A 27,052-nucleotide genomic window follows, 5' to 3' on the forward strand; every position below is an offset into this window, starting at 1 on the left:
TGTTCCAATTTTCCCACATCTTCTCCAACATTTATCATTTTCCTGTTTTGTCATGTTGGCCAATCTGATAGGTGTGATACCACTTCCTCTTCTAGACATTACCTTTAATAATACCTCTTGGGGCATCTGAGGGGCACAGTGGATAGAGTACCAGGCCTGGAGTTAGGAAGACTCATCTTCCTGAGTTCAAATCTGACCTCAGACATTTACTAGCTGTGTGACCCTGGGCAAGTCACTTAACCCTGTTTGCCTCAGTTTCGTGATCTGTCAAATGAGCTGGAGAAGGAAATGTATCTTTAGTATCTTTGCAAGAAAATCCCCAAAGGGGTCACGAAGTGTTGGATGTGACTGAAAAATGACTTGGCAGCAAAAAATATCTCTTCAGATTTTATATGGAATTGAAGTTAGGCCCATAGGGTATAGATTTCATTTTCTTCCTTTTTTGGAATATGATGATGACATTTGCTGTTTTGCATTACTGTGATACCTTTCCTAGTCTCCATGTCCTTTTAAAATGTCACTTGCTGTGGCTTGGTGGACACATCTGCAGTTTCTTTTAGTACCTGAGGATGTTGGTACCTCTCTCAGTCTCCATTGACCTTTCAAAAAAATCACTGAGAGTGGCTTAGCAGTTTTGTCCGCTTGTTTTTGTAGTACCTGAGGATGTTGTTCTTCTGGGCCAGGTGACTTGAACTCAGAAAGAGCAGGTATGTATGTACCCTCTTTATAACTTTTACATCTCTTGGACATAAACTTCTTACTAGCCATATTTGTTCTGTCCTTTATAGTTCAGGGATCATTTTCATTGGTAGAGAAAATAGAAGACAAGTAAGAGTCAAGCAGCTGTACCTTTGCTCTGTTATTAGTTTGTCAGTCAATAAACATTTAAGTACCACCTACATATGAGGCATCATGTTAAGCAATAGGAGTACAAAGAAAGGTAAGCATTAATTCCTGCTCTCAAGGAGCTCACAATTTAATGCTAGAGACAGCATGCAAACGGGTGTTTGCAAACAAGCTATATAGGATAAATTGCAAATAATTATCAGAGGAAGGGTCCTCAATTAAGAAGGATCAGAAAAGGATTTTAGTTGTGACTCGAAGGAAGCCAGGGAAGTCAGGAGGCAGAGGTGAAGACGGAGAGCATTCCACGCATGGGAACAACCACTGAAAATGCCCAGAGTTGGAAGATGGAGTGACCTGTTCCAGTGTCACTGGCCTTTGGAATAACAAAGTAGGGAGGTATGAGGTATAAGAACACTGGAAAGGAGAGTGTGTGTGTGTGTGTGTGTGTGTGAAGTTATAAAGGGCTTTAAAAGCCAAACAGAGGATTTTTTTATATTTGATTCTGGAGATGATAGGGAGCCATTGGAGTTTATTGAGTAGGGGGAAGGTAGGTTGGACTTTGTTTTCAGAATAAGACTTTAACAGCTGAGTGGAAGATAAGCCTCGATTGAGCAAGAGACTTATGGTAGGGAGACCAAATATCTGGAGGGTAGAAAGTCACAGTCTCAGTGAAGGATCAGTGTAACGTCCTGCATGGTCCAGTCTTGCTACAGTTTAAAATTCCCCACTTCTACCCCATATACTCTATAATCCAGTAACAGGGATGAAATAAGAGATAATGGCAGAAGGCATCTGGGTGATATGAAATGAGGAGAGGAAAAGAGGGGGCTCTTGGCAAATGGCTTCATTTTTTTTTTTTTTGTGTCAGTGCAATATAAGGCAAGGTTCTCAGCTGAGAAGGTGAGGGGAGAAGGACCCATGCAGGATTTGAAGGGGAATGAAAAGATTTGGAAGAGCCACTATGGTGAGAGGGATACGAGTTTATTAGAGAGGTATAAAAAGGATTACTTTGCAGCAGTAAGGGCCCAGTTTTGAGATTTTCTCCGGCTTTATTATCAGTTCCATCCATACTGAGCTTAGAAGTTCTTTCCTTTCTTCAAACATCCTCTTTTCCCTCATATAAATTTTTAAAAATCCTATTTGTTATTCTTAGTTTTCTTTATTTTTTTAAAAAAATTTGTTTTCAGTTCCAAACTCTCTCCCTCCAGCCCTTTCCCTACCCATTGGGAAGCAACATGATATCCACTATACATGTGAAGTCATGCAAAAAAGATTTCTATATTAGCCATGTCCTGCCCCATTTTTCCCTGCGCCCCCATAAAAATAAGATGGAAAAAATATGCTTAAATCTGTACTCAGAATTAATAAGTTTTTTCTTTTGAGGTGGATAGCATTTTTCATCATGAGTCTTTTGGAATTATGGATCCTTGTATTTATCTGAGTAGCTATAAGTCTTACTGGTTTTTCTCAAATCATCCCCTTTGTCATTTCTTTCTTTTTGTGTGTGTGTGTTTTTTTAACTTTATTAATTTATTTTGATTTATCAACAATCACTTCCATAAGCTTTTGAGTTTTAAATTTTTCTCTCCCTCCCTCCTCACCTCCCTTCCCAAGACGGTGCACAATCTGATATAGGCTATACATATACATTCCTATTAAACATATTCTCACATTAGTGATGTTGTAAGGAAGAATTAGAACCAATAGGAGGAACCACCAGAAAGAGGAAACAAAATACAACAGAAGAAAAAAAATAGCAAATAGTATGCTTCAATCTGCATTCAAACTCCATAGTTCTTTCTTTGGATTTTTATGGCATTTTCCATTATAAGGCCTTTGGAGATGTCTTAGATCCTTGTTGCATTGCTAAGAACGGTTAAGTCTATCAGTATTAGTCATCACACAATGTGGCTGTTACTGTGTACAACGTTCTTCCGGGTCAGCTCACTTCACTCAGCATCAGACCATACAAGTCTTTCCAGGTTTTTCTGAAGTCTGCCTGCTCATCATTTCTTACAGCACAATAGTATTCCATTCCATTCATATACCACAACTTGTTCAGCCATTTCCCAATTGATGGAAATCCCTCAGTTTCCAATTCTTCGCCATCACAAAGAGCTGCTATGAGTATTTTTGTACTTATGGGTTCTTTTCCATTTTCTTTGATCTCTATGGGATAGAGATCTAGTAGTGGTATTGCTGGGTCAAAGGATAAGCCCGGTTTTATAGCCCTTTGAGTCTAATTCCAAATTATCGTCTGTAATAATTGGACCATTTCGCAGCTGTACTAAGAGTGCATTAGTATACCTGTTTTACCACATCTCTTTCAGCATTTGTTATTTTCTTTTTTTGCCATGTTAGCCCATTTGTTGGTGTGAAGTCATACTTCAGAGTTGTTTTAATTTTCGTTTCTCTATTAGTGATTTAGAGCATTTTTTCATATGACTATAGAGAGCTTGGATTTTTCCTTCTGAAAACTGCTTATTCATATCCTTTATCTACTTTATCCACTGGAGAATGGTTCTTATTTTTATAAATTTGACTTAGTTCCCTATATATTTGAGAAATGAGGCCTTTATCAGAAAAACATTGATGTAAAATTTCTTCCCATTTTCTTTCTTTCCTTTTATTTCTGCAAAATCTTTTAAATTTCATCAAAAGTATCCATTTTATTTCCTGTTATCCTCTATATCTTTTGTTTAGTTATAAAACTCTTCCGTTATCCATAGATCTGACAGGTGGTTTTTTTCCCATGCTTCCCTAATTTGCTTATGATATCACTTTTATGCCTGAATCATGTACCCATTTTGAACCTTCTTTTGAGATACTGGTCTATGCCTAGTTTTTGCCAGACTGCTTTTCAACTTTCCTAGTAGTTTTTGTTGAATAGTGAATTCTTGCCCCAATACTGAGGATCTTTTGGTTATCAAACACTAGGTTACTGTGTTAATTTATTTTAGTTTATTGTGTACTTCCTCTTTTCTATTGCTCACTACTCTTCTTTCTTACCTAGTCCCATGTTTTGATGATTATCACTTTGAAGTATAATTTGAGATCAGGTACTGCTAGGCTTCCTTCCTTCACTTTTTCCCCCATTGATTTCCTTGATATTCTTGATCTTATGTTCTTCCAGATTGATTTATTGGTTTTTTCTAGTTCTATAAAATATTTTTTGGTAGTTTAATGTAGCACAATAAGTAAATTAATTTAGGTAGTATTGACATTTTTATTATATTGGTTTGGCTTACCCATGAACAATTCATATTTCTCTAATTGTTTATATCTGTACAAATTTGTGTGAAAACTATTTTGCATTATGTAATTTGTATCTGTTTGTATTTGTATTTGTGTAGTTTCTCTGTGTGTCTTGACAGGTAGATTTCCAAGTATTTTATGCTGTCTGCAGGTATTTTAAATGGAATTGCTCTTTCTATCTTTTCCTGCTCAATTTTATTGGTAAAACATAAATGCTAATGATTTATGTGAATTTATTTTATATCCTGCAATTTTGCTAAAGTTGTTAATTTGGATTCTCTAGGATTCTCTAAGTATTGTATCATCTGCAAAGAGTGATAGTTTTGTTTTCTTGTTGCCTATTCTTATTCCTTCAATTTCTTTTGCTTGTCTTACAGTAAGCATGACTAGTACAATATTGAATAATAATGGTGACTTATCAGATTGGCTAAAATCATAGATATTCTTCATTTGGGGAATAACTAAAAAAAAAAGCTGTGGTATATGATTGTGATGGAATACCGCTGTGATATAAGAAATGATGAGCTGATTGATTTGGAAAAACATGAGAAGATATGGACCTATGAAGGAAGATGTTATCTATCTCCAGTGAAAGAACTGACTAATCGAAATATGCATAGTAAGGTCTTACATATATGTATATATATTCATGTGTATAGCTACATATATATCTATATATTTACATTTATTTATAGCATCTTCTAGGGTGCGGTGGGGGAAAGGAGGGAGAAAATAAAAAACACATAGCAGAAAACAAAAGAAAACCTAGAAGGGAGCATAAAAAAGCTGGGTATCTTTGAAAACAATATGTAGTATTTATTACATAGGTTTTCTTGAAGTGGAAATTTATTGTTTTATAGTGAATCCTCAAGTTTTACTCTGCACATGGAAATGTTTTTTTTTCCCTTTTCTTGTTTTATATTTAAGTTTAAAATGAATAAAAAATTTTTAAAAAGAATAATGGTGATAATAGACATCTTTGCTAGCATTACATCGTTTTGTATCATTTTAAAAGAATAATGTATTTCATCTTCCAAAATGTCTAAGTACTTGGTAGCAAGGATAGGTTGACGTGGATGGGTTGTGATCTGCATTGGTGGAGGTATTATCTGTGTATATGAAATTATAGATCTATTTAGATTGTGTTCTAGAATTGATTGATGATTTGATTACTTTTACTGAATTACCCAATATTTGCCACAAATTCTTTTTGGGCATTTACACATTTTCAGTATGCAACAATGTTGAATAAAAAAAATAATAGTGATCAACTTCCTCATAATAATCATGACTGTAACAAGATGTTTTGGTGATTGCACTTTCCAGATAATTAAATAGGCATAATGATATCCCATTCTAATGTTGGTATTAGTGAATTAGCATTACACCTTGCTAGTCTCATATCTATAGTGTTGATATAGTGACTTTGGGAAAACCAGTGATTCCAGGATTACAGTTATTTCAGGATTACAGGAAAACCTGTGATTCCTGGTAGTCTTTTTTTGTAGTTTTTTTGTTCTTAGGTATATTTCATTACCCTTTCCCAGTTCATGACTTATGCTATGCTATAGCCAATTCCATAATATTATTATGACCCACATTATTTTTTTCTTTTACTTTATGATAGTTTGAATAATCCTGGAATGAATATTTAAAACTAAAAAGGATTTTAGGAAAACTTCATGTACCCAACTTCCCTATTTACAGATGAAGAAAAGAGGTCCAAGGAAACCACATTATTCACTCATAAATTTCTCAAACATCCCTAACTAGTATTTGCCAGAAATGGGATTTTAATTCAGGTATTCTCAATCTAGAGGTCAGCATGATTTAGTAGAGTTTTCAACTTGCAGTCTGGAAAACCTAGGTTAAATTCCTACTCATTCTTACTAGGGTTTGATCATGGGAAAGTTACTAAATATTTCTGTTACTTGGGAAACTCTCTGACTATAATTTATAGACAGATTGCAATATGCTTGAGTGGATGAAGTTTCCACATTAGACCAATTCATGTATTAATTGTTGAGGTTTGGAATCCAGTCTACTGCTCTTTCTGCTATACCATGTGAAGTAACAGGTCACATGCAAACACATTGGTTTTACATGGATCGCTTTCAAGAAACACATAGTATTTTCTGTAGCTTTGGTAAAATAATGTAGAAATAAATCTTTTCCTTAAAATGTACCAAAAAACTAGTAGAACTTGGGGCTGAAAGGGAACGTAGAGGTGACTTAATTTTCTCTCCTGCCCTAAGCCTCCTTTAACAGACGAGGAAGCTGAAGTTCAGTGAGGGGACATTACTTGTCTGAGGTTACACAAAGATCCCTTCTCTCCATCTGAGTGCAGATTTCCCGACCTTGTCTCTCTCCATGCTCTCTATCATCTCAGCTTAATCAGTGTGGTGCAGAACAGGCTTGGCGTGAGGGTGAATCACATCTCACCTCAACCCTTTATGTCTGGTTGGTCACAGACTAGGCTTCGTCTCATCCAGCCACCCTATGAGAGATAATGGTGGACATCTTGTCATTTGCCTTACCAGCATGTATGTAACCTCCCTTCCTCTCCTTCCCTTTTCACCTCTCGCTCAGGAAATAAAATCAGCATTGCCATTGTTAGTAGAAAGGGAGCAACAATCTCTATTGTCTTCTGACTATACTCCTAGATTGGCTGAACTTAAGCTGACCTTCTATCTCCCAGGTGCCTATCCAGTACTGTTCTCCCTTTTCATTATTGTCAGTGAAACTTTAGTTCTCTTTTTAGAAAACAACCTTCCCTTCATATTAGACTTCTTTCCTCTTATATTCCTTCGATTTCCTTGCAGTCCCAGGAATCTGTCTCTCCGTTACTGTCATTGCATACTTGGCCAACTTCTCCAGTTGTGGATGTATCTTCTCTTATGACTCCAAAACACAGGACTAGGAAGGAGAGGAGATAATAAGCATTCACTAAGTATTTACTATGTGCCAGGCCTTGTGCTAAATGCTTTACAAATATTATAGCGTTTGTTCCTTGTAACTTGGAAGCAGGTGCTATTATTTCTCCATCTTACAGATGAGGAAACTGAGGATATAAAAGTTAAGGGACTTGCCGCCGTTCACATAGCAAGTAAGTTTCTGATGCTAGGTTTGAACTCAGGCCTTATTAACTCCAGGCCCAGTATTCTATCCACTGCTCACCTGGGTCTGCCTCTAGTGGGGATAGTAGATATGGTTCTTATTCCTTATTTTCACTTCCAGACTTCTTGAACCACCTCCCTCAGTAACTTCTCTTTGAGGTTCATACCATCCACATATGTCACCCTATCGAGAGCCTAGTGACTGTTATCTGCTGCTCCCAGGTCGTTGTCCCTCCTTCCTCAGGGAGAATAGTACTTGGCTTGCAGTATTCTCTACTCCATAATCCTTTTACATGAGGACTTCCACTTACATGTTGGTGTCTTCACAACTTTGCTTTCCATTTTATCAGCCTCTTAACTCATGATCTTCACTACACCTAAGCTATACTCAGGATGGTCATACTCTTTATCTTGTCATTGTGTATAGTTGTTCTCCCTTCATAACATATAACCTAAAAATCCCCCTATCTTACAACAGCTTCCAGTCCTTCCATCTCTGCCTGTATTTCACCCCTCTTTAATATATTTACCACCTCACCACAACCCCTCAGTGCTTTTCTAGAAATCCCTACTTTGTTCTCAACTCCTTTCAAAATATTGACCCTTTAGTTAACCACTTGAACTTTATGTTTTCTTTGCCCCATAAATCTCTTGCCCTGTTCAGGGAAGACTTCTGAGCCCTTTTCAGGGCTGCTTTCCACCTTTGGTGTCCGCCTGTTCCACCTAACTCTCACCTGTGGCTCCAAGAAGCTGTAGTATTTTCACTGGCCACATCCCAGTAAACTGTTTCGGCAAATGGGCTAAACCAGCTTGAGGGTAACCAAGGGGTCTCAAACTCATTGGTGAGTTAAGGAGGGGGTGACTGCCCCAAGCATGTGAAGACTTCCCCTGGCAGAATGGGTGGATGAGAACAATTTATTCCACTGGCCATGAAGGCAGCTGAAGCAGGTGCTGTGGAGCTCTTAGAGCTTGGTTAGACATGGAAGATGCCAAGGTCATCCACTGCATCTTGAGCCATCACCAGTCATCTTGACTCTGTCCTGCCACTGGACTATGATGACTTTGGAGGAGAGAGTGAAATTGATGACTTCATGTAACTCTGCATCACTTAAATCCAATTTATACACGAATAAAAAAAAAAGAATTTATAGATTCCAGTCCTTTATTATTGCAGTGTTCTGCCTTCTTCACTCCTGCTTTTGTTATGCTGAAATGGAGGAAGTCTCACAACTGTGATGCCTAGGTCCACTATTAATTTGTTATTCAGTATTCCCAGCATCCCCATCCTATGCCATCAATCCTCATCCTGTCCTACTCAAATCTTGAATTCCTCCTGTGTCCCGTGGCACTTATATGTGAGCTTTTGCCTTATGTTGTGGGGTCTGTGCCTCCATGCTACTTTCTAGCTGTCTCCTTGCTTTGCCCCCATGTGAATCTCCTAACCCTTTCTAGCATCTCCCTATGGATTATGTTTTGTGTTTTGTTTTGTTTTGTTTTGTTTTTTTATGATCTGCAGCACGTGGTACTCTTTGTTGAGACGTTCGAGGTGGCTGCAACATACACTAAGGTACTTTTCTTATATAAAAAATGGGCAGGGCCATGACAGCCACTGGGACCTGATTTCAGAGCTTTTAGGCATAATGTAGCTTTATTATGATCTGTGGGGTTGATAGTTTTTTTTTTAAATTTTAAAGTTTTCTTTCCTCATAGGTAGATAAGTCTTGAGTAATGCAATACATATGATACAGTTAAGAATACAAGCGAGTCCAGCAACCAGTGTATGGTGGAGAAAACAAAGACTGCTCCCTAGAACCACAGTTCCAATGGGAAGTCAGTGATAAAATCTTTTCTTTTATTCTTTTTTTTTAAATTAATTTATTTTGAATTATCAGCAATCACTTCCATAAGTTTTTGAGTTTTAAATTTTTCTTCCCTTCCTTCCCCAAGACGGCACGCAATCTGATATAGGCTATACATATATATTCCTATTAAACATTTTCCCATTAGTGATGTTGTAAGGAAGAATTAGAACCAATAGGAGGAACCACCAGGAAGAGGAAACAAAACACAACAGAAGAAAAAAAGTAGCAAATAGTGTGCTTCAATCTGCATTCAAGCTCCATAGTTCTTTCTTTGGATGTGAATAGCATTTCCACCATGAGGCCATTGGAGATGTCTTAGATCCTTGTGTTGCTGAGAAGGGTTAAGTGTATCAATATTAGTTACTGTACAATGTGGCTGTTACTATGTACAACGTTTGTTTCTGCTCACTTCACTCAGCATCAGACCATATAAGTCTTTCCAGGTTTTTCTGAAGTCTGCCTACTCATCATTTCTTTTTTTTATTCTTGAGAGAGAGAGATATGGACGAGACTGTGCAAACTAAGGATTTTTAAACTGGAGTCAGTCCAGGGTACAGAATGAGCTACCCCCTTCACTGGAGGGGGGACAGAAGAGTGTGGGAGGGAGGGGTACAGGATGGGCCTCTGGACTTCTTTCCTCCAGCTCCACTGCAGATAGACCCTTTGGGAGGAATTCTTGAACCATTAAATAGATTTGGTCCCCAAGAGTTACAAAGAAAAGCCACAGGGAAACTATGGGCCACTTCTGCCTGCCCCCCTACTTCCTGGGCCTGCAGGTCCCTGCCAGACAGAAGGGAAATTGGATTGTCTTCTACCATTAGGATATACGTTCCTTGAGGGCAGGGACTGCCTTGCTTGCTTGTATTTATGTACTTAGCATAGAGCCTTAATAAATACAGTGCTGGCCCAATAGAGATAGATTTTTTTATATTTTAGTGATCGACCATTACTTCTGCCTTCCCTCTCAGAGAAGACCTCACTTCACAGTTCACAGAAACAAAAGAGCTATATTTTGTGGGTTACCTATCCTACCTAATTCTGTATTTCATATCACCTCAGACTCTTCCCCCATCTTCTCTTCTGTCCTATTCTCTGGTGGTGAAATGGCTGCTCCACTTGTCCTCTTGATTCCCCCATGTCTTCCAGGGGTTTTCCCTTTGATCATTCCTTCATTCTCCCTAATTTTTAACCACTATCCCTCATTGTTAATAACTCTCTCTCCCTTGTTATCATTTCTATTAGATATTATCATCTATCTCTCCTACCATTTGTTGCTTGAGAAAGCAGTCAACAATTGGTATTTCTACTTCCTTTCCTCTCTGTCTTCTAAACCCTTTGCCATTTGGCTTCTGATCTCATCTTTCAAATGGAACTGCCCTATGCCCCTTGAGCTTTTTGCAGCATTTATCACTGTTCATAATCTTCTTCTTGATATTCTCTCCTCTTTGGGTTTTTGTTGACCCTGCTCTATCCTGATTATCCTCCAACTGGTCTGAGTGGTTCTTCTCAGTCTCTATTGCTGCTTCTCCATCCATGTTATGTCTGCTTCCTGTGGATGCCCCTTTATCCTCTGTCCTGGGCCTATGTATTTTTTTTTCTCTATATTATCTCACTTAGTGATTTCAGTTCCCATAGATTTAATGATCATCTCTCTTCAGATGATTCCCACATCTATATACCCAGCTCTAGTCTCTCTCCTGTGCTACAATCACACATCTCCAACTACCTCTTAGACTTTTTGAACATCTAATTGAATGTCTCATAGACATGTCAAATTCAACAAGTCCAAACCAGAACTGTTACCTGTTAAGGGGACTACTGTCCTCTCAGTTAGATGGGCTTGCAACTTCTATATATCTTCAGCCTCTTTACTCTTAACTCACTTCACATATTTAATCCATTGCTAAATCCCCATTCAGACCCTCATCACCTCTCACCTAGACTACTGCAACAGTAACTAGTCTTTCTGCCGCTAGTCTCTCCTCCGCTCCCCTCAACTCAACTGCCAAGGTGAGCATAGAGTCTAAAACATAGGTTTGTCCATGTCACCCCCCTATTCTATTCATTGAACTTCCTTGTCTCCCTGTTATTTCCAGGATCAAATATACAGTCTTTTCTTTGGCATTTAAAGATTTTCACAACTTAATCCCTTCATACTTTTCTGGGCTCCTTAAATCTTTCTCCCTTTTACATGTTTTACAATTTAGCTGTACTCACTTACCTGAGGTTTAATAAGCATTACTTTCCTTGTATGTTCTGCCACCTTACTGCTGCCTCTTCATTTCTTTGACTTTCTTCAAGACTCAGCTTAAATTTCACTTTTTGTGAGAATCCTTTCCTGATTCCCCCAGCTGCTAATGTTTTCTTCTTTTAGATTATTCTGTTTTAACTGTATCTTGTGTGTACCTAGTTATTTATATTTCACTTTTTTAGCACTTCCTAACCCCTTTGAATTAGGCATAGGAAAAAAAAAAGCGTGTTTTGTTGCTTCCAATCTAACCATTTTAAATTTCAAAACAACTTAAGGTGCTAGGTTGTACTAGAGCCTTTTGTTTAAATTTTTCTCTTTTATCTCCTTTTATCTGTTGTAATGATGAACTCTAGTGGGTGTTCATTCTTTTTTTCCCCTGTTGTTGTTTTTGTTATTGTTTTTGTTGTCCCCCTAATTACATGTTAAAACAATTTTAAAACTTTAAAAAAAGTTTTGAGTTCCAAATTCTGTCCCTCCTTCCCTCTCTCTCACATCCCCCCACAATGGTAAGCAAGCAGATATAGGTTATGCGTATTCAGTCATGTAAAACATTTTCATATTAGTCATTTTGTACAAGAAGATATGTTAGAAAAAAAAGAATGAAAGAAAGTGAAAATAGCATGCTTTGTATTCAGACAACATTAGTTTTTCCCTAGAGGTAGATAGTATACTTTATCATCAATCCTTTGGAATTATCTTGGATCATTGTATTGCTAACAGTAGTTAAATCGTTCACTATTGATCATTGCACTATATTGCTGTTATTGTGTACAATGTTCTCCTGGTTCTGTTCATTTCACTTTGTATCAGTTCATGTAAGTCTTTCCAGGTTTTCCTGAAATCACCCTGCTTGTCATTTCTTATAGCACAATAATATTCCATCACAATTTTATACCACAACTTGGTTAGCCATTCTGCAACTGATGGGCATCCCTTCGATTTCCAGTTCTTAGCCATCCCAAAAAGAGTCGCCATAATTTTTTTTTTTTAATAAATAGGTCCTTTTCTCTCCTTTTTTTTAAAAATGTCTTTGGGATATAGACCTAGCATTGGTATTGCTGGATCAGAAGGTATATACAGTTTTATAGCCCTTGGGGCATAGTTGTGATGTTCAGTCTTAACACTGAAAGCTAATTCTTTAAAACCATAGTTGTTTCTCTAATTTGTCTAATCTCATGAAGGTTTTCCAAAGAAATGTGGTAGTAAATTTTCCCAGATACTACAGGTTTGTAATCTCTTGGTGTTAATCAGCTTTTACATTTAAGTCTGGCACAAAAATTGGGTTTTTCTTTGGTTTCAGTATTTTTTCAAAGGAATCACTATAGCATTCATTCTCAATTATCCAGTGTACAAAAAGAAAGGTAGTTTGGGAAAATGAATTAAAAGCAGGTCTTCAAGTCAGGAAGGCCTGGGTTCTAATACAGCGTCTGACCAATACTGGTCATTTGACCTTGGACAAGTCCTTTTAACTTCTCAGTGCTTTAAGTAAATTTTTAGGTACAGATCTGCTGTGATAGGCATTTCCTTATTTGTAGTTCTCCATACAAATGAAAATACATGTGTGATGAAATAAAAGTATACAATGTTTAGCCACAATTTGATTTTCTATTTATATTAATAACCTTATTGTCCAGTTAGAGTTGTAATAGATCTCATTCCTGCAGCAGATGGACATCATTGCTTCTGAGAATGACCTGATTATTATATTATCTGTGTCCATGTGCTTTTTATTTGAGATAAATCTCCGGTTAAGTGTAGGTTAAAATCTCTGATAAAGTCTACCCTTGTCATGGTCATTCCCAGTATGTATTTTAAGTTGTGAGGAAAATATTTTGTAAACCTTAAAAAACAGTATGAACACAAGCTATTATTCAATAGAAAGTATAGATGAGTGGACTGAATACCCTGGAATGTACCCCCCCAAAACTTGTCCTTTGAATAAATTACTAATATGAGCTTGCTTTTCTGCTTTCAAGGTTTGTGACCCATCATTTTCCTCCCCACTTTCAAGGCCTTCGTATCAGCTTTTGGGGTCTCATGTTGGCTTTTCCTCTCTGTCAAACTCTCCTCTTGAGTCTATATTGCCACCACCCACCTTTGCCTGCTGAAGATGATGCAACCTTTTTCTCTCTCTCCTACTTAGTTCCTTGGATGCAATACATGATATTTACTCCCTGGTATTATCCTTTATGTTACCACTCTACTCCCTTGTCTGCATTCTTCCTTGTTTTCTTCTTAAAGTTGATATATTTCTTTAGTAAACTTTTTTGTGTTAAAACTTTTTGGGTCCATTTCAGATAAGAGACATCTGATGGCCATTTTCTTCTTGTTTGCATACTTTGTTCATGTACTTCAATTTGAGAAATAGCAAATTACACCTACTTCTTTTCTACACTAGTGTATTCCACCTTTTACTCAACCTTCTCTTTCCCCCCTTAATACCCTCATATAACAAAATCAATGCACCTCCCCTTCCCCACACCATTATTTAACTCCCTCAGTACCCTTGGAGGAAATTAAGGTTCTGAAGGGGCAATTACTTCTTCTCTTCTAGAATGTTAGCACTATCTCATATAATGATATATACAAGCAAGCTATATACACAATAAATAGGAAATAATTAACAAAGGGAAGGCACTAGAATTAAGAAGGGTTGGGGAAGGCTTCCATTAAAAATGGGATTTTAGTTGGGACTTAAAGCCAGGGAGGTCAGTATGTGGAGTAGAAAAGGACAGCTGGAGAGAATGCCAGGAGCCTAGAGATATGGAATATCTGGTTCATGGATCAGGAAGGAGGCTGTTGTTCATCTGGATAAAGATCTAGTAAAGAGAACTGAGGAGGGTTGTGATAGGTAGGAGTAGAACCAGGAGAGAATGCTGTCCCCAAAACCTAGAGGGATGAGAATATTGAGGAAGAGAGGGTGATCACAAGTGTTAAAGACCACAGAGAGGTCAGTGAAAATGAGGATTGAGAAAAGACCATTCTATATGACAATGAAAAGATTATTGTTAATTTTGGAGAGGACAGTTTCTGTGGAGTGATAAGGTTGGAAGCCAGATTGTAAGGGATTAAGAGAATGAGAGGAGAGAAAGTGGAGGAACTTCTTATAGATGGCCTTTTTGAGGACGTTATCTAGGAAGGGCAGAAGATACATAGGACAGTATAGGGGGTGGAAGGAACACATGAGGATTTTTTGAGAATGAGGGAGACATGAGCATGTTTGTAGGCAGGGAATGAGTCAATAAAGGGGGAGAGATTGAAAATAAGTGAAAGAGTGGGAATGACAAGGACAATCTGTTGGAAAAGAAAGGATGGAATGGGATTGAATTGTTATAAGCAGAAGACAGTGAAATGTTGAACTGGTTAATGATAGGGTTAAGATTGGGAAAGGAGGATAGTACAGCTGGGGTGGCAGCTTGGTCGAGTACTAAGGCTTGGAAGGATTAGAAATTACTGTCAGAAAAGGTTCATGAAATATGAGGTATAATGACTGAGGCAATGAAAGGTGACCAGAATATTCAAAGCATAGTTTGTTCTGGTTGCACAAGAAACAAATTGGGTAATTAACCACAGGGGGAATTGTTGAACATTAGATAAAAGCAAAATTAGAAGGGGTGCTCCTAAGTTGAAAAGGAAAGTACAATGGACTGCAGTGAAAAGCTCTTTTACTGATCCTAACTTTCCCATGAAATCAGTGGCACATCTTTTCAATATAAACATTTTACTAGTCTTGATATTTTACTGTGGAGTCCTCGAATACCACTGCTTCTGAATAATTGAAGATGAATATCACACAGAGGTACATAAATGGTAGGTGTGAGCATAGTGCAACATATAGCAAAGAACTGCAAAGAAAAACTGGATTAAGGGATGTCATTAAAGAATGTAGAACAGGGAAGGGAAGAGTGACGGTGTTGGATGGCCACCCAGAGTGCTTCAGTGGTGTACATGTAATGTCATGACAGATTGAAGAATGTCTCTAGCATGTTGGATGGAGTCCCTTTGATAAACTTTTGGGAGGACATAGCTAGGAGACACAAAAGATAGACAGTTATGGTTGTATTATAATCTGTGTTAGTGGAGAGAATTCCTGAATTGTTGAGATCACAGATCCATTTGAGTATAAAATATTCTCTTCAGTGAAATCTTGCCTAATTGCATCCTTCTGGGACTGAGTTATTCAGGATAGTTGAGTTTTGTGGATAAAAAAGATTTTCAGTTTTTTTCTTAACCATTTTAGCATCAAAACTTTTTAAATGTTGAAGCTTTCTAAAATATATTTTACACGTTAACATCTTAAACAGAAAACATAATTAGACTTGTTTTTAATGACTTAGTATCATCTTTATGAACATCTCTTCTGGTACTATTCTCTATATAATTCAGTGATACTCCCAGAGGCTGTTGAGGTCTGTTTGAGTTTACACTAAATGACACCAGATTGCTTTTTTGAATTTTTTATTTTTTTCCTGTCACCTCTTATGTTAGGCTATCAGTCTTGTTTCTATTAACTTGCCTTCCAGAAACACCTCTCTACCTCCTTCTAATTTTCTGTTTTTATCTACTGTAAGCTAGGAAAGACAATAACCAGGTTTGTTAGAATTGGATATGAAGTATTAAAAGAAAGCAAGTGGGCAAAGTAAGGGTTTAAATGGTACATATTTTAGTAAAGTGCATGAGGTTTGTGGGCAAGTGCCTGAATGTCTAGACATCTGTTTTGGATTGGGGGTGAGGGTGGAGAACATTTGTATTATTTTCTGGCTCTTGGCTGTGTTCTGAATAGTTGGTGTTTCCAGACCAGCTGTATTTTGGGATAGGGGAAGTCATACTGAAGTAGGTTTCCTTAAAATGAGGAATGTTTGGATATGGATATAAGAGGAAGATGTATTTGCCATATTATTAGACTTCAAAGAGAAGACAGCAACATATGAATTGGAGGAGGAAGAAAACAGTGATATTTTTGGAATTTAAAATAGATTGAATTTCTGGCTGAGAAATGAGTCATCCATAAAAGTATTCCAAAGAAAAACATGCACAATGTAACTAATTTTGTACTTCACAGTGCTCCTTTGATTAAGTCAAATAATGAAATATTTTTTATAACTATGATATTCTAGGGTAGAATAATGAAAGTTACTGGGAAATGAAACATTTCCTTATAATTTCTTTTTCTCTTTATGAGAGGTTAAATTGAGTCTTATTAAAATTCAGTTGTTTATAACAACACATAGATAAAATTATGGGTAGTTAGTAGACATCTTTTATTTGGATTTACAAATAATACTTAATTAGTTGTCATAAAACTGTATGATTTAGGTATCAGTCATTACTGGCTTAATTATATAGACTGCCAGATGAGGTACAGAATTTCCCCCAGGGCACAGATTCAGTTGGTGGTAGAGTAAAAGGGTAAGTCATGTACATTCCCTCAGTAGCATGTATAGCTGTTATAGAGGGACAGAAAGGCTTATAGATCAGTAAATTACATGTGAGTAGTTATTACATTTTATAAGTAACTTTTTATTCTTTTATATAGCTAATCTCAAAATCATGAACATAAGGACTCATAATTAAAATAAACAACACTGAAAATCCTAGTACATACAGTACCAGTTTACAAATGAGACAAGAATTTAACCACACTTGAAGAAAAAATGATTTTCTGTATTAAGGATTTTGTGGGTGGGAAACCATATGGGCAAACTTTACTTTTTCTTTTAAAAAAATATGAAAGATCATAACTCATCCAAGCAATCGACCAGAAACCCAGCATTGAATTCTAATTTTTGCCTTAAGTGAAGAGTGGATGTACGTACATTAATTTTTTTTTTAGTGTTCAGTTTTCCTATCCATAAAGTGAATAAATTGCAACAACTCGTGTTAAAGTGACTGATAGTAGGCCTAAGAAAGATGTATCTGCTCATTATCATTGTTTAAAAATAATGATTACATTCAATTTGAGTTCAGATTAAATGTTATTTTTTCTTTATTTTCTTTATTTTTTTTCCAGGACGTTGCTAATTTGGAAATTGCATGACTTCTTGTTTGTAATGAGATTTGTATGTCTTGCCTTCTCAATGGCTGGAAGGAGAGAATTTGAACCTGCAAATAAAATTAAAAGAGAAAAAAAAATCACATTTGTGCCTATCTAAGCAAAATCAATAGGGTGAATCAGAATAGTAGTCATAATTTTCTAAGGTGTTACTATTCTATAATTCTGGTAAAAGAATTCCACATTGATAAGGGCAACTATTTATAAGTTCTCTCCTTCCACTCAAGCAGAAAATCTAAGTCCTCAGGGATAGACACTTGTGGTTTTTATCTTTGTATTCCCAGTGCTTAGTAACACTTAGTATGAACTTAATAAATGTTTGAATTAGAATTAGAATTCTCCAATCTTTACATATAGATAAGTGGCACATTGGATAGAGTGCTGGGTCTAGAGTCAGGAAGACTCATCTTCCTGAGTTCAAAACTGGCCTCAGACACTTACTAGCTGTGTGACCCTGGGCAAGGTACTTAACCCTGTTTGCCTCAGTTTCCTCATCTGTCAAATGAACTGGAGAAGGAAATGGCAAACCACTCCAGCATCTTTGCCAAGAAAAGCCCAAATGTAGTCATGAAAAGTCAGACTTGACCTAAAAATGACTCAACAGTAACAATCTTCACATGATGGAGTATAATAGAATTTTATTAAGTATTTATTATGTGCTAGGCATTGTGCTGTGTTGGCCTTATACTAATTATACATTTAACTCTAAAATACTATAAAGCAATGCCAGTGAAATCTAGTTTCATTCAAAAGAGGTTGACAAGCTTTGTTCTTTTTCAGTGTGAATGATTATGTAAAAAACCGTTATGTCCAGATTACCACATGCAATTAGAATCCATTGAGTTAGTCCATTAGGGAGAAAAAATGAGAGAGTAGAAGAGAGAATTTTGGACTTATAGACTCTTCTCTGCATTGAGTAAAGCCTATATGGAGGATTTATAGAAAGACAGATAAGAATCTTATATCATGTGGAGCTGTGGAGGGAATTGACATGCTGATGACATCATGCATCCAAAGAAGTACTGTTGCTCCTTGGGAAAAGTCTATAAGTATATATTTCATACAGAGGCCACTGAACAAGTTTCTGTTTTCTCTTTAGATTGGTGTAGCATGCTCTTTGTATCCTTCTGCGTTACATGGTGCGTAATCCGATGAGTCCTTCCTTCTAGGTCACAGGGGTTCTTAACTTGGGTTTGTGACTTTTTTTTTAAGTTTTTGATAACTATTTCAGTTTTGTAATTTCATGGTTTCTCTCTCTTTTTTTTTTTTAAATTTAAAACATTATCCTGAGAAGGTAGATTTCACCAAACTGCCAAAAGAAGTCAATGACAGATGAACCTGTCCTGTAGGATAAGGGACAACCATATTTTTTCAGTAATGGGCCAGATGTTTACAAATTGTTATGTGTGAGTAGTTCATAAGTTTATTTTTAACTATATTCATTTGAATTTGAATTTCATTACTAATTAATTTAAGCCTTCTAGCAAGACTCCTGATGACAGGCAAACAATGGTAGTAGTGAGTAACTAATTAGGGGGTATATTTATTTTCATTTATATTGATATATTTATAATTTGTCCAGCTTTGAACTGCTAGAGTTTACTATCTAATTTAATTGTCCAATCACTTAACTGCTAGTTTGGAAATAGATGTTGAACCCTGTTGGCCGTAGATATGCTGAACAAAAATTCACTAGGCTACAACATTTTTAAATTCTGGCCTTCTTTGGGACTGTGATTAGATTTTTTAAAGGTAGGAATTTAATGAAATCCTTATTTCATACTTAGAATTTTGCCTGGAAATATGGAAAAATCAATGATGGTTGATTGTTTAGAGAAATACTTTTCATTTAGGTAGAAGTTTATTTAAGGATTAAAGCTTTTAGGGTTATAGAAGTTCACATGAAAAACAACATTTGTTTAGTGCTTTAAGGTTTTCAAAATTCAACGTACTTCTCATTTGATCCTCACAGCTTCTCTGTGAAATAGGTGCAGCTGAGGAAACTGAGCTACAGAGTTGCCTAGTGCCAGACGGCTAATAAGGGATTGAGATAGGCTTTGAATTCAGGCTTTTGAGATTCCAAGTCCAGCACTTTATTGACTCATCACCTAGCTGAATTAATTTTGACTTATTATCTTTAAGATACTACTGTTTTTCTGCTAGGCAGAAGGCTATCATCTTAATTGTTTCAAGTAATTTCTTTGACAAATAAGAATTTGAAGTGTTGAGCTTTATTGTTTTATCCTTAAAGATTCTTTTTTGATTCATCTTCTTTGGAAAGCATTTTCATTGCTGACTTCTCTTTAATGCTGTACAGGGGAATTCTTGGAAAAAAATTTTTTTTGAGATAAAGCATTTATAACATAAAGGTAAAACCAATTAATCAATACAGCATTCATTAAGGCCCTACCATGTCCCCAGCACTGTGCTAAGGACTGGGCATACAAATAGCAAAAAAAAGAAAAGAAAGAAAGAAAAGAAAGACAGTTCCTGCCCCCAAGGGGAGGAACACTGCACACAAAAAGGAAACTAAAAGCATGGGAGAGGGGGTATGGGGGAAAAGTCAGAGAAGTCTCAAAGTAATGCAGACAGGTTAGATTAAGTAAAGATACGATTGTTGAATGTTTAAAAAAGATCCAGAAATACAGATTCCTTTTACTCATGAAGTTCTTAAAAACTTGTGTATTGCAACAGTATTAAATCAGTTTTTTCCAATAACTTTAATATTTCAGAGATAAATTCTAAGAGAGAATTTTTGTTCCTTCATATGATAAAAATGTCATACTTAGAAATACTCACATTAATATCCATCAAGCAGGGTCCTGCCTTTTCCAGTACTGGACCTTTGTTTATTTAATTCCTCTCTACAAGCTTTGCCAGAAGTTGTTCAAATGCATAATCCTGTTAAAAAAGTTATTTTTTATTATTTCAGCATCAGATTGGTCTCCTACAACGATGCAGCCCTTCACGAACTAGTATAAAAGTTTTTGTAATTGCTGTGATCAAAAGAACTTATCACCTGGTAGCCAGTCTTTGGATGATAGCCCTCTCCACTCTCTCCACTCTCTCCACACACTGGCCCTCTGAGAGACACATGATCTGTTGCTGGGGTCCCATATTTGAAATTTCCAGAGCAGAGATTCTTAACTTTTTTGTGTGTTATGGACCCACTTTGTCAGTCTGAAGTCTTTGGATCCCTGTTCAAAATAATATGAAATGTGTAATTTAGTCAGTAAGCATTTATTAAGTCCTCACTTTGTGTCAGCTTGGGGCAAGTAGGTGGCACAGTGGATAAAATACCCTTGGGGCACATAGATGGTGCAATGGATAAAATGCTGGGCCTGGATTCAGAAGGCCTGAGTTCAGATTTGACCTCAGACACTAGCTGTGTCACCCAGGGCAAATCACTTAACTCTGCCTCAGTTTCTTCATCTGTAAAATGAGCTGGAGAAGGAAATGGCAAACCACTCCAGTGTATTTGCTAAGAAACCCCAAATGGGGTCATGAAGAGTCTGACACGATTGAAAATGAGTAAACAGGAAAAACGACAATTGTGTAATATACTGAGGGTATGGTACCAGAGAAAGGCAAATGACAGTCCCTGCCCTCTAGCAGCTCATAATGTAGGGCAGATTAGAAACATATACAAACAAGCTGTATATAGTGCAACTAGGAAATAATTAACACCAGGAAGCCACTGGAATTGAGAAGGATTGGGAAAGGCTTCCAGTAGAAGACGGGATAAACTGCCTAGGATTACAAAGGAAACCAAAAACCCCTGGTGTAGAGCCTGATATAACTTGTGATTTCCTGACTTATCCTTTGAAAACCCAAGGTCAGTTGCATGTTAGTGAGAAATAATATTAACAGCTTACATTTCTAAACTGCTTTAAGTTTTAATCGAATGCTTGCAACAGCCTTTTAAGGTAATGCAAGTATTTATTTCTGTCATTTTATAAAAGCAGCTATGTAGTATAGAAGCAAAAAAGTTGAATTTCATTTAGAAGAAAAAGAATTAACCTTAGTTGTAAGAAAAAAGTACACTTGAGCGAGTTATTTGGGGGGCATATCTAAATATAGTACAGAACACACTTGAGTGTGTGTAGGGACATACTTGAATTTTGTTTCTAAGAACTTTGAATTATGCTTTAATCCCTCATTGTGCTGGAGTCCTTTCTCTATGTCCTAGTGCAGCAGATTTTGTGAAATTGTTGTTTTGTGATTTGTTATATTATATAATACCACTAGAATAATTCTAATGTTTTAAAAAGATGGGAGTTTCTGTCAAGACTGTCATGCAGTTTCCTCAAAACCACCTAGTATTCTCTTTCTTCTACCAGTTTAGTTCTAGGTCCAGTTTGTCATCCATGTAAAATTCAATATGAGTACTAATTGACTAACCCACAGGAGTTAACTCATACACATTTTATGTCGTATATTTAGTAGGCATTGTTTGATCACTTAGTTTTTCCTGGGTGACTTGTTAAGTTGATCTTTCTCTTTTGAGGATTAATGAATCCCATTGGGTAGTCTCTGTAGTATTTTGGAGAGTAATGCAATCCAAACAATGTCATTCACAACAAACAGGAGCATCTATTTGGAGACTCTTTTCTATTTCAAACAACAGTGTATTAAAGTTATGTTATATCTTCTCATTTTGTCTGTCTACTGTATTTAACACAATGCAATATTTAGGCCCTCATATATATTTGTTAAATTGAATTATATCTTTATTATGGATAAAGCAACACGAGAGGCAGGCAGTGTGCTACAGTGGATGAATACCTTGGAGTCTGAGTAACTTAGGTTTGAGTCCGGCCTGTGATCCATAATGACTGTGACCAGGGCAAATCACTTCTAAGATTAAAAGTTGCAAAACAGTGGCTAGAATCTGAGCTTCATTTTGCTAGAGAGAGTTTGACTCACTCAGGATTCCCTAAGGGGAGAAAAACACAGCACTGAAGGAAAAAAAGTAATGTCAAAATGTTTCTTTGATCCTGGGGTTCTGGTGAGCATTCATTTTATCTTGACCATAATGCCACTTCCATGCCTTATTCATGATTTTTCTCCCCCTCTATATACCCCCTCCTCCTCTAACTCTAAGAAGAATAGTGAAATTAATAATATCATTCCTGGACATATTGTCCTATGCTTTTAATCATTTTTCACTCTTACAAACACCACTGCGGTCATCATTTCCCTATTAGAATGTAATTTTCTTGAACATAAGGACTGTCTGTTTTCCTGGTATTTATGTTCTCAGTACTTAAAACTTAAAGCATGGTACTAAGTTTTGGCACGTGGTAAACACTTAATAAATTCCCTTTATTTGGGCCTGTGACTTTGTCAATGTAAGGAACTATCAAATGCTGAGCAGCTTGGCATCTTCTCTGCAATTTATAAGCTTAGAAAATTACCTGGGACACTGAGAGGTTATATGACTAGCCCAGAGTCACACATCTAGTATGTGTCAGAGGTGGGAATAGAAATCTGGTCTTCCTAGTTGAAAGCTGATTCTTTCTTTATCCACTACATCATGCTTCATTTCATGTAGCAGTAACCTACCTTTTTAGATGAAGTTTGGATATAATACAATTTTGTCAGATTATTAATATTATTAAAATTAATTTTTAGGCACCTACTAATCTAAATGATCTTGCTATTTAGATGTGTAAGATTCCTGTGCTTAATATTCTGTCATAGAGGTGAGCTTTTTTTTTTTTGACAGTAGCTCACTAAGTGTGGTAATCCTGGTAAGTGAGCTTGAAGAAAGACCCAGAAAGCTCTGAGTAATGAACATACTAAACTTAGAAAGCCATATCACCAGAAAATTGGCCATTAGCTAGGTTTTATGGTTGAAGCAACCCTTAAGTCTTTTAGATAGGATTGTGATTTGTGTTTGTAGAGTTTGTAGACACATGAATAAAATCACAGGTCATTTAAAGTATCACAATAAAAATCTATATAAAACTGACTAGAGTTTAAAGATGGAAACCAAGAAGTTTGAGAATTTTAACAATCTTTTCTTTTTTTTTCTTAACAGGATGGTATAACTTCCTTGTACTTTGATCTGAATTTTCCTGCTCTGAGGAAAAACAAGAATATAGACAATTTCTTAATTAGATGTAAGTTGCATCAAACTTTTTTTTTTTTAACATCTATACAGCCACATCTATGGCTATTTCAAAGGAGTCATAAAAATATCTTCAGATTGTAATGGTATTAAAGTTTTATTTAGACTTTTGTTAGAATTATGGATCTGTTAATTTTACAGCAGAATAATGCACAATTATATTTCTAATTGGAGTTCCTAGAAGTTTAACAAACATTGACAGGATATAGAGAATAATTACTTCTCAATTAATTAGATCATAGATTCAGAACTGAAAAGGACTTTAGAAGTTGTCTAATACTATCCCTTCATTTTACAGATTAGAAAACTTACATCTAAATGTAAAAGTCATTTACACGAGCTTATACACATGTCATTATGAGTTATTAAAAGAACTCTGGAGAGAAAATTGTTTTTATTCTTTGACCACTGTAATGTTTTTTCTTTATGTTAAGCAGAATACTTGGTGGGTTACTGTGGATTCATCAGTAATGTAATCATTCCTTTGAAATATTAATAAAATAAATATGATGTCTTTTGCCTTGTAAATGATATTATCTAATACATATTTAATGATATTGATAACAGCTTGCAGGGATATAAATATATCAAAGGATATTAAGCATGAAAGTTTTTTTTTAAAGTCAACATAACATAGGTACACAGTAAACAAATTCACTTATAATAAATGGATTTTAAACATATAATATAAGTAGTACTAATTAATGTTCTGGTTAGTCAAATAACCATGGAGATAGAATTAGACTATATAGACTATGTAGTTACTGATTTGCAAAGAATTATAATTCTAATATGTAATAAACTTAGTAAAACTAGAGATAGTGACTGTGATTTTATTGATTTGGAGACCTCTCAGCTGAGTAAATACATTTTATCTGTGCAGGCTGACGTCTTTCCTGCAAAATCTATTCTTAGCGAGTTGCCTAGAGCATAGACAGGGTAAGTGATTTGTCCAGAGTCATACAGCCAGTATGTGTCAGCATTAGGATTTGATCCCAGGTCTTATTGTTCTAGAGAGGAGCTTGCAATTACACTAATATTCTTTTTGTGGTTATTTAAAATAAACACTCTAGGATCTTATAGTATATGCTAAAGAGTCATCATTATGATTATCATTATGTCAGCTATCAATTCTATTAGTGAAACCAAGACAGGATTATGATAGAACACTCAGATCGATAAAACACTAGATAACTATCTTTTTTTTTTCTTTTTTTTTTTTTGAGACTCAGTATATTTTTAATGAGTGTCACAGAAAGGTACTGGGGGACCACTTACTTTCAATACTGAATGAAGTCAATTGCCCTCCATTTATCCAAATCCACATTCTGCTATTGTATTGTTTAATATTACCTAAAAATTTTCCTTTATCCTTATTATGAAAGAAGCATCTCCTATTTATGTTTCAACTGTGCTTCTTGAGCATTTTTTAAAAATTTAATTTATTTTTAGTTTTCAACATTCACTTTCATAAGCTTTTGAGTTTTAAATTTTCTCACTCTCCCTCCCCTCCCACCTCCCCAAGATGGCATGCAATCTGATATAGGCTCTACATATACATTCTTATTAAACATATTTTCACATTAGTCATGTTGTAAAGAAGAATTAGAACTAATGGGAGGAGCCATGAAAATGAAGCAATAAAACAAAACAACAAAGGAAAAGGAGAGCAAGTAGTATGCTTTGATCTGCATTCAGACTCCATGGTTCTTTATATGGATATTGATAGCATTTTTTATCATGAATCTTTTGGAGTTGTCTTAGATCAGAGAGATAAACTATCTTTTACTATAACTTAATTGCAAAAAAACCCCACAAACTTTGTAGTCAGTTTTGTTTGAAGGCAGTTATCTGAAATAAGGTGAAAACAGTGATCTGTTGATTAATGAATTTGTTTATTATGTGCTTACTCTGTGATAAACCCTGTATTCAGTGCTCAGGCTACAAACCGAAAATTGAGACAGTCTCTGCTTTCAAGTAGCTCAGGAGGTCTTATGTTTGTGTTAATTTCGTAGCAGATTGAAAATCCAAGTAATACTTAAATTCTAACAAGGAAAGTAATAGAGTAGGTGGCAAGTCTCTGAGAACTTTGGGGAGTAGTGGCAGGTCAGACATCTTGGACCAAGAAGATTATGGTTCCAAAGATCAGAGCATTATAATATTAGATTGCCTTAAGACATTGATATGAATTTTCAAAAGCTTGATCCACACAGGTTTAGTTGAAAGCCCAAACCAGTTCATTGGACTGTATTTTTTTTTTACAACTATGATTACTAATTATAGAATTTGTTTTTATGAGTATCTATATTTTTCAATTCGTTGTAGATGAGAGGACTGTGACAAAAATTGGATGCCTACAGATGAAGGCAGAAGATTTTGATGTTATTAAAGTAATTGGAAGAGGTGCTTTTGGTGAAGTTCAGTTGGTAAGAATTTAGTTTGCCTGTTTTTATTCCTTTATTTATCATTGGGGGATGGTGGTGAGATATTTTGTAATATATATAACATCAGTATCAAAGGTCATATCATTAAAAAGTTAAAACAAAAGCAGGTCATATACTTTTTCCAAGTTTTGAGTAGGCATGAAATTTTGACCAGAAAAAAATATTAAGGGATAGAAGCAACTGTAGAACTTAAAATGGAAAGTTATTACATAAATTCAAAAGCTTTCTCATAAACAAATTTAATGCACATAGGACAAGAAAGGAAATGGTTGTTGGGGGGGGAATTTCTATCAAATATCTCAGGTAGGGGTCTGATATTCATGGTATATAAACATCTAACAAATATTTAAGTGGTCAAAAGAAGAATTTCATTCTAGTAACAACAATGTGAAAGAATTCTTTAAATCACAAATAAGAAGAGAAATGAAAATCAAAATAAGGAAGGTAGGAAGGAAGGAAACAAGCATTTATTTAGACTTACAAATACCTCATTTGATCTTCCCAGCAACCCTGTGATAGGTAGGTGTTATTATTATCCTCATTTTACTGGTGAGGAAACTGGGAAAGACAGAAATTAAATTGATTTGCCTAGGGATCACACAGTAAAATGGCTGAGGCTGGATTTGAACTCAGGTATTGAATTTTGATCTAGCACTCTATCTATTTTGCCACCTTGCTACCTCAACCCTGAGGTTTCACTTCATACCCAGCAAAGTTGACAAAAAGATGCCAACAGTTAACATTGGGCCAGTTGTGGAAAGATAGGTACACTAATGTACTGTTGGTGGAACTATAAATTGGTCCATCCATTCCGGAAAGCAATTTGGAGTTATGTAAAGCAAGTGACTAAAATGTTCATACCTTTCGACCCATAGATTCCATTGCTAGGCATGTATCCCAAGGAGTCAGTCACAAAAAGAAAGGCCCCATATAAACCAAAATACTTACAGTAGTATTTTGGTTGTATCAATGGATTGGAAACAAAGTAGGTTCTCTTCAATTTGGGAATGACTAAACGAGCTGTGGTATATGAATGTAATGCAATATTATTGTGCTATGAGAAATAACTAATGAATATAGCATATGATGTGAA

General features: G+C 35.9%; 1 protein-coding gene across 3 annotated transcripts in view; it reads left to right on the forward strand.

The window, feature by feature from the left end:
• The window catches only part of ROCK2 (Rho associated coiled-coil containing protein kinase 2), a 164,575-nt gene that overhangs the window by 48,769 nt on the left and 88,754 nt on the right, over positions 1–27,052 (forward strand). For 2 of the 3 annotated variants that reach the window (XM_027865498.1, XM_027865499.1), the window contains exons 2-3: positions 23,426–23,507; positions 25,841–25,941. In XM_027865498.1, the coding sequence (XP_027721299.1) occupies positions 23,426–23,507; positions 25,841–25,941 (183 nt within the window). Of the gene's footprint in view, positions 1–18,769; positions 18,789–23,425; positions 23,508–25,840; positions 25,942–27,052 lie in introns of those variants that run through there. The other variant, XM_027865500.1, reaches the window with a different exon arrangement.

Source organism: Vombatus ursinus, unplaced genomic scaffold, assembly GCF_900497805.2.
Source record: "Vombatus ursinus unplaced genomic scaffold, bare-nosed wombat genome assembly UNPS02014778.1, whole genome shotgun sequence".
NCBI lineage: Eukaryota > Metazoa > Chordata > Mammalia > Diprotodontia > Vombatidae > Vombatus > Vombatus ursinus.